The 8,782-nt window shown below is 46.7% G+C and overlaps 1 protein-coding gene across 1 annotated transcript; it reads right to left on the minus strand.

Annotated features, from left to right (window-relative positions):
* Positions 1-1,286: 1,286 nt before the first annotated feature.
* On the minus strand, positions 1,287-2,155 carry LOC124688733. Its single transcript, XM_047222372.1, has one exon. It carries the CDS (start codon positions 2,063-2,065, stop codon positions 1,553-1,555), a length of 513 nt encoding a protein of 170 aa, XP_047078328.1. The 5' UTR covers positions 2,066-2,155; the 3' UTR covers positions 1,287-1,552.
* Between the last annotated feature and the right edge of the window lie 6,627 nt (positions 2,156-8,782).

An 8,782-nucleotide genomic window follows, 5' to 3' on the forward strand; every position in this document is an offset into this window, starting at 1 on the left:
CAGTTGGATCACGTTCGGCAGGAAACTGCATCCCTCTTTCTCATGATTATAGATCCCTAAATAGACTTCCTGTTGTATACGCTGTCTGCTAGGCCGTCTGTTCTTGACGTGGAGAAATTTTATGGACACCCAGCGTCTAAACCAATCTACATGCCCTGCGTTCTATATGTCTTCGACGGCGTGCAGCATGAAGCGCAGCATGCAGACCACAGTAACTGAACTCTGACTGTTCAGTGACTGGATCGTGCCCTGCGTCGGCAACTTCCTACGTGCTGCTCGAGCCCGTCTCCAGTCCAATTGTGCGTCCGCACGCGCGACCCAGTCCGACCTTCCAAATCGAAGGTGCTTGGTCAGTTGGTCGGTGTGGCCATGCATGTTCTAATCATCGAGTTATTATTCTGACGGGTCATGTGTTGACCTGCTTGGGCATCGTCGACGCTGACGTTCCTGAATTTCTTGTTAGCAAAACCCCGTTTGGTATTTGACGAGTTCGTTTAATTAGTGCTACCAATTCGTCAGATATTCAACGAGCTCCTTAAACTAACTAGGTTCCACTATCAGCAGCTCCACTTGGTATTTTGCTTAGCAACCGTTAAACGCATCCGTGCTACTAGTACCATCCGGTTTTCAGCAGAAGACGATTGTCAATGATTTGTTTGAGACTTTTAGTTTCGCTAAAAAATCGAACAAGAATATTTGAATAATTTGATAGAGATCAACAGGAGTACTTGAAAATTTTGATAGAGATGAACAGGAGTATTTGAATAGACATGAGCTAAATGATCAACATGGCGCCAACAGGTGAGATAAGTGTTGGTGTGAGCGACAACTGACCTTCTGGCGAGGAAACTGAATTAAGTTCTAACAAGAAGCAGGCGAAGGTGTGCACCCAACATCTTCTTTCGCAAGTTCAAGAGTTGGGACTTGGGAGGGGGGATCCCAACCGCTCAGCAACATAAGGAAGAAACAGTGAAAATATCACGACATCGAATAGGAAAAATCCTCTGTTCAGTTTCAGTTCATCATTTGCACCAAGAAAATTTGTACAAAATTCTAGAGAATCTGGTGATTTCTCCCGTGTTCCGATCCAATCAAGTTGATGGCCTGATGATCCGGCTGGGAGGCACGGGAGCCGCGTGACGAGAGCAAGCGACGGCGAGACGCCACCGGCCTCTGCACTTGGCGCTTATCCAAAAAGACCAAAACCAAAACAGGGGCGGGACGTCGCCACACTCCAGAAACGCAAACAGAAGCAGAAAGTTGTTGGGGCAACAAACAATCATCCATGGTGGATAAGCCTGATCCATGTATCAACATGTCTCCATTTCTCACTATGTATATATCCAAAATAACACATCGGACAGGAGGGGATTACAAACTCTGCTACTGTCTGTGGAATGACCGACTGAATCTAAAACTCCAGTCTCCACCGGCTAATTACTTACAGCGGACAGGAAGATCCCGGTGAATTATTCGGGGAATTTCTTCTTTGCTATGCACAGTATGTACAAGCATCTTTGCTATGGCATGTCGACGGTGTTGGTTGGTTTGCTCACTGTCTGTTGTCCCCGGCGCGCTCACCGGCAAAGGAGACGGCGGAGAGCCGGCTGGGCCTTGGGCGGAACCCGCCGGCGGCGCGCCTCCGGTGCTGCGACTGCGGGGACGGCGCGAGCGCCCTCCGCGCCCAAGTCCCGCTCTCCATGGCGCCGCCCACCCGCACCAGCGCGCTGCCCGTGGGCTTAGCGCCCATGCTGCAGGCGCCGCTCGAGACGCCGCTGAAGAGGGATGGCACCGCGAGCTTGCTGTGGCCGGCCGGGGCATCGTGCTTGCGCTCCTTGTGCTTGCTGCAGCGGAACGAGCCGGGGTGGTTTGTCGGGGAGCACATGCATGACTGACGGCTCTTCGCGGCGGCTGACGACGCCTTCGGCGACGAGACGCTGACGAACTTTCCCGGCGAACGGAGGCCGCTGCCGGCGGAGAGCTTGACACGGGTAGGTGAGGCCGAATGGTAGATGGGAATCGACAGGACCGGCCCGCTGGGCCGACTGGCCGCTGCCGTTGCCATGAGAGATCGGAGGGAGAGCACGAGCTAGCGGTTGGACTTGCAATGGAGGTTTTGGTGTCACTTTTTGGTAGTTGCTTGGTGGTTTGTTGGGTTTCGAGTAAACTGAGAAGGAAGAAGCCGGGTTGGAGGAAATTTATAGAGCAGTCGGGGCAGTTTCGTAACTTGACGGTGTGGTAGGGGCCGTTAGTTAATAAGAATGTGACTGAAGATTTTTAAAAAAGTTGCTCGTGCCAAATTATTTGAAAACTGTCCATAGGCTTAAAATACCACTCTTTGCCAAAAGTTGGAATCTAACTTGTTTGGAGCTAATAATAAGAGAATTAGGAAAACTAAAATTTCATAAAAAAATCAAGATCTTTCTGCAGCAACTCCAACAGGATGCTGTGCTGACTAGGGAACATATGAAGAAAAGAAATTGGTTGGCCCCTCCTACTTGTTCTTTTTGCAGTAACTGTGAGGCTGCTGAATATTTGTTCTTCACTTGTAGTATGGTAAAATTGGTCTAGGGAACTTTGGGAGCATATTTTGGAGCTTCTTCTTGTCCAAGAAATCTTTGGCAAAGCTTAGCTTGGCTATATGCTTATCTTCCGGGAGATAGGAAATTCTACCCTTTTTTAACTTCCACTGCAGGAATGGGCTGAGGTGCCGACGGCCTGGTCTTACGCCGAGGGCCAAAAGTCGGGGCCGTCGGCGTAGGGGACGGCCAGGCCAGCCCGCCGAAAAGGACCTCGGCGTACAGAAGCCCTGGTGCCTCTCTGGTCGTTGGCGTAGGCCTAAGCATGCGACCCACCCTAGCCAGGCCCTGTCACGGCGTCAGGGCTAGGCCGAGGGCAACTGTCGGCATAGCCACCCCTTTTTTATTTTTTTCTCCCTCTTCCCCCGCCAGGTGACGCCACATGGACTCCTACACCGAGGGGCAGGCCGTCGGCGTAGACGCCAATGTCCGTTAACGAACGGTGCCGCCCGCCAGCCTACGCCGAGGGACCATACCGCTATCAGGCATCTACACTGAGGGCCGCCCCTACGCCGAGGGCCACGTGGTCTCCGCCGAGGTTGAGGGTCTACCCCGATGGCATCCCTCGGCGTAGGCTACACCAACGGCCTCTCACGTCTACGCCGAGGGCCCGTGGCCATCGACACCTGCGTAGATTCCCGTAGTGTGCTCCCATTTGTTGGTCCAGTTAGATAACACACAACAACATAACTTCCGCTAAATATGTTCTGAAACCACCTATGGTGGTTATTTTTAATGTAGTGACAAGGGTGAGGGCTGGACCCTGGAAAATCACGGAGAAAGATGTTGATCTAGTGAGGGCGATACAGCAGGCGTCCCCTCCTCAAACGGCGATGCTGATGATCGAAGGTCATTGAAGCTGTTATGCGCTGTGTTCGCATGTTCAATAAGATGTTGCTCCTTTTGTGTTTGTGTTGTTGTCATGTTGGTTATAAACTTCTTATGTTGACTCGAGTGTGTGTAGGCTTTTTGCCCCGTAGTAGGTTTCCTAAGGATGCAAGAGCAACCTCTTTCTAACCCCCTTCTTGTGTGTGTTGTTTCGATAAACACTAATGTGAACATTGTATTTCCGTTATTGCAAAGTAATGGAAAGGGGTAGCCCGTTTTGAAAAAATTACGAGTACGGAGAATATTGTGACATATTTAGCTAAAATTGTAATTTTCCATGTAATTTAGCTACCTTAGGATCATGATGGCTAAATTGCCCGTAAAAACGACCTGTTCCATCGCCGCGTCCGTCTAAAAGTTCTGCAATATCACCTCTGTCTCTAATTACAAGACATTTTATGGACTATCTTAACCTACCAAAACATCATATAATTAGAGAATGAGAGAGAGGGGTAGTACAATGTAAGCATATATTGTGTCCTAGACATAAAAACAAGATGCAATGGTCTATAAACGAATTTTGTAGCAGCAATATTTTTTCACAAAAAAAGTTATACATTGCCACTGACATTTTACGTGTACACACACATGGATTTGATATGTCTAATTCTCGTGGCTTTCTAGATGAGGAAAAACATTTGTTTGATTCTTTCACTCGGGGTCATATTTTCTTGGAAGCAGTCTAAAGATCTCATTTACTTTCCTGGGAACATATACATTCAGTGAAACATTATTTTGTGCTCCATATTCATCAACGCGTGAACGTTTTTTTTAATTACGTAAGAATGTATCATGTTGTACAACCATATACAAATCCACAACTTACACTGGAAGTTTCTAGAGAAAACCCAAGAATTAAAATCCAACATACAAGATAACAAAAAGGCAGTGCGTGCAAAACAATGCTTGCGAAGCAAGCTTTTATACTGATGGCTTACACGTAGCGCAAGTGGAAAGTTAATCTAAGTTTACATGTCGACCTGTCGCTAGCTTTGCTGAATTCTATTATGTCGCACTGATCGTCCCAGCCAGGATTAAAAATTGGTGAGATCTTTCGCTGGAGAAATTAGTTGTTGTCCTAAGAACATGGACGCCAATGGGAGAGTAACTAGCTGGCTAGGCTATATCTTCTGGATTTTGATCCCGTCGCGATCGTTGCTGAGTCGGGCAAAGCAAATTTTAAACTGTTTGGGCTAAATTTTTTTGTATGACCTGTCCGCCAACGTGCAATATTCCTACAGGTACACTATCTCTGTAGGAACGTGCTTGACCAAAACTTTCACAAGCAACACCATATATATTTATCGTAGCAATTATTATAGGGATATGCTAGTTCTCAGCTAGCTGAGAACTAATTCCGTGTTCAGTCAAATCTTACAACATTTAATTTGTATTGTGATTCGTGCTAGTTATGAGTTGCAACATGAGTTACAAGTAAGATTTGATGACATCTAACTGAGCACGAAATTAGTTCTCAGTCGACTGAAAAAATAGTCACACCCATTACAATAAGGTAGAAATACATGAGCTCTTTCGGCAATTACAAAATAAAATATATAATAAAACAACCAAATCTTTGAATTCTTTATATTACTTTTCTTCGATCAAATAATCTGTCGCTTCTATGAAATAGCCGAATATAGCTACCAAATCAGAAACCTGCATATCATCGGAAGCGTCAAGACACATATTTTGTTGGCATCGGAGCTAATCCTTCGCTTTGATATTGCGATGAAATCCCGCCAGCTATCACCTGATGAAAGAGCCCTTCGTCGACTGCTCAAGAAGAAACTTCTCGGGCTAGCCTCTTTGGAAAGAACGATTGCGAGGCAGCGTTCTCGCATCCTGTGGCTTCGAGAAGGGGATGCTTGCACTCGCTTCTTCCATCTACATGCGAGTCATAGGAGATGGAAGAATTTCATTGGACACCTGTTAGTGGACGACGTGCGGGTTGTAGAGCATGTGGATAAGGCCGAGGCCGTAGACTCCTTCTTTGACAACCTGCTTGGATCAACGACAGACAGAAGTTTCTCCCTTGACCTGGAGTATCTCGGGCTCCCATCCTTTAACCTCCAGCACATTGATGGCGTTTTCACCGAGGAAGAGGTGTGGACAGCTCTCAGGAGCATGCCTATGGACAAATGCCCTGGTCCGGATGGTTTCTCTACTCGCTTCTTCACGGCATGCCGGGGGATCATTAAAGTGGACATTATGACAGCCTTCAACTCCATGTCCCGCCTGGACTGCCGTGGCTTTGGCACAGTTAATGATGCCCTCGTCACGTTGATCCCCAAGAAAGATGGGGCGGATAGAGTCCAGGACTTCAGACCCATCATCCTTATCCATGGATTTGCCAAGCTTGTGGCTAAAGTGCTAGCTAACCGGTTAGCCCAGAAGGTCCTTCCCCAGATGGTTGGAGTGCATCAGAGTGCCTTTGTGCGTGGAAGGTGCCTTCATGATGGTCCAGGGGACGGCTCGCAAGCTTCACAGCAGCTCAACTCCTGTTGTGCTAATAACGCTGGATATAACAAAAGCTTTCGACACAGTGGAATGGCCCTTTCTTATGGAGGTCATGAGGAGGCTCGGATTCGGGGCAAGGATACTGGCCTGCATTTGTGCCCTTTTGTCCACGGCCTAACCCGCGTCCTCCTGAATGGTTGCCCGGTCTCTAGGATTGCCAACAGGCGTGGACTGAGACAGGGTGATCCTCTATCTCCCCAGCTTTTCATTTTGGTTATGGAGATCCTTCACTTGATGATCGAGAAGGCCTCGTCGATGGGCTTGCTCACCCCGCTGGCTGAGTCTGGTTTGCGTCATCGCACCTCCATATATGCAAATGATGTAGTCGTATTCCTGCGCCCCGTTGTGCTGGATCTCAAGGTCTTCGCTGCGATCATACAGGACTTTGGTGATGCCTCAGGTCTCCGCACCAACATGGATAAATGCTCAGCAAATCTCATCAGATTTTCCAGTACATACGAAGATATCATTGACCGTGAGCTCAAATGCCCGGTGGTTCCCTTTCCTCTCTGCTACCTTGGGCTCCCCTTGACGCTGAGGAAACCGACGGCATCACAGCTCCAGTACCTAGTGGACAAAGTGGCAAACAAACTAGAGGGCCTCCCTTTTGGACAGAGGTGGACGTCTCGAGCTGGTTCGAGCGACGCTCTCGGCAATCCCCATTTACTCAATGATGTCCCTCGACATCCCAGTGAAGACACTCACAGCTACCGAGAAGATTATAAGGGGATTCCTGTGGACAGGCCGTAAGGATGTCAAAGGTGGCCACTGTTTTGTGGCGTGGGATAAAGTCTGTGCCCCAAAGGAATGAGGAGGACTTGGCATTCCTAACTGATGATCCACAAGTATAGGGGGTGTATCGTAGTACTTTCGATAAATAAGAGTGTCGAACCCAACGAGGAGCAGAAGGTGTTGACAAGCAGTTTCGATGAAGGATTCACTGTAAATGCTCACAGACAAGTTTTCGGGGGTTTTGATATAGCAGTATAAATAAAATACAAGTAAGTAAAATGCGGGAATAATAATTGCATCAAGTGGCCCAATCCTTTTTAGCACAAAGGACAAGCCGGTTTGTTTACTTATGATGACCAAACGTTCTTGAGGACACACGGGAATTTAGTCTAGTGCTTTCGCTTCGTATAGTTGATTAATCTTCATTGTTTTGATAAGTGTTGTGTGGGTGAACCTATGCTAATGCACCGCCCTTCCTAGGACTAATACATACTTGTGATTAAACACCTTGCAAGCATCCGCAAATACAAGAAAGTAATTAAGATAAATCTAACCACAGTCTTAAACTCTGAGATCCTGCTATCTCTCATGCATCGATATACCAACGGGGGTTCAGGTTGCTGTCACTCCGGCAACCCCACTATTAGCAAACGAATACAAGATGCATTCCCCTAGGCCCATAAAGGTGAAGTATCATGTAGTCGACGTTCACATGACACCACTAGAAGAATAACACCACAACTTAAATATCAAACCATTAAATATTACTCAACATAGTTCACTACTAGTATTTAGATTTCACCCATGTCCTCAAGAACTAAATGAACTACTCACAAGACATCATATGGAACATGATCAGAGGTGATATGATGATGAATAACAATCTGAACATAAACCTTGACTCAATGCATGGTTTCACTCAATAGCATCAATAACAAGGAGTAATCAACACCGGGAGAGTTTTCCCTATGAAATAATCAAGATTCAACCCTAGATGTTACAGCGGAGACGAGGTGCAGTGGTGGAGATGATGGTGTCGGTGGTGGAGATGATGATGACGATGATCCCAATGAAGTCCAGCTCGATGACGGTGATGATGGCGACGATTTCCCCCTCCGGGAGGGAATTTCCTCGGCAGATTTCAGCCTGCCGGAGAGCTCTTTTCTCTCTGGTGTTTTTCCGCCCCGCGGAGGCGGCTGCGACTATCCTTGATGATCTGTCGCACCTTATGGTTTCTGGGAGATGAAGTACGTGAAAGGGCGATGACCGAGGGGGTCGTGGGCCCCCTTCCCACATGGCGGCGCGCCAGCCTTGGTGGCCGCGCCGGCCTATGGGCAGGGCCCATGGTGGCCCTCCTCGGCCTCCCCTTTTTGATGGCTCCGTCATCTGGAAAAATAGGAGCTTCGGTATATTTTCCGTCAATTGTTGATCTTCAGAAATATTGTATCCTGATGGTGCTTTTTCCAGCAGAATCCTGACTCCGGTGAGTAATTCTCCAATAATCATGAAACATCCAAAATAGGTGAAATAACATAAGTATCATCTCTAAATATGAAATATATCAATGAATAACAGTAAATTGTGATATAAAATAGTGATGCAAAATGGACGTATCAACTCCCCCAAGCTTAGACCTCCCCCAAGCGAAACTGAACTCAGTAAACAAGACCACATGTTTATGGAGTAAGAGTCGATAAATAAAATACCGACAAGAAGCATCACATTTATTAATTCACACAAGACATTCTAGTAAACACCTTCCTCATATAACTCAACTTGAAACAAGTAAAGGGAAATCACAAATAAAGGTGCATAGGAAATCCTAATTGGTGATGGCAAACTTCGTTCTTGGTCAAAGAACAATTAACAGGTTGTACTTATCTTTCGAGCAGAGCCTTTATATTAGAGCTTATATGGTAGATCTTACATGCTCAGTCATAACAATCTCCTCATAATCATTGATAACCTTCAAAGTTATATTCATTCAGATAAAATTTGTACTAAACAAGGAAAAATAAAAGACATGATTAATAGATCACAATATAAATGGTTGGATCACAACA

The sequence above is a fragment of the Lolium rigidum genome, chromosome 2, assembly GCF_022539505.1.
Source record: "Lolium rigidum isolate FL_2022 chromosome 2, APGP_CSIRO_Lrig_0.1, whole genome shotgun sequence".
NCBI lineage: Eukaryota > Viridiplantae > Streptophyta > Magnoliopsida > Poales > Poaceae > Lolium > Lolium rigidum.

Bases quoted from the DNA above. Each gene is read 5' to 3' on its own strand.
- LOC124688733 (XM_047222372.1), bottom strand. From the start codon at position 2,065: ATGGCAACGGCAGCGGCCAGTCGGCCCAGCGGGCCGGTCCTGTCGATT.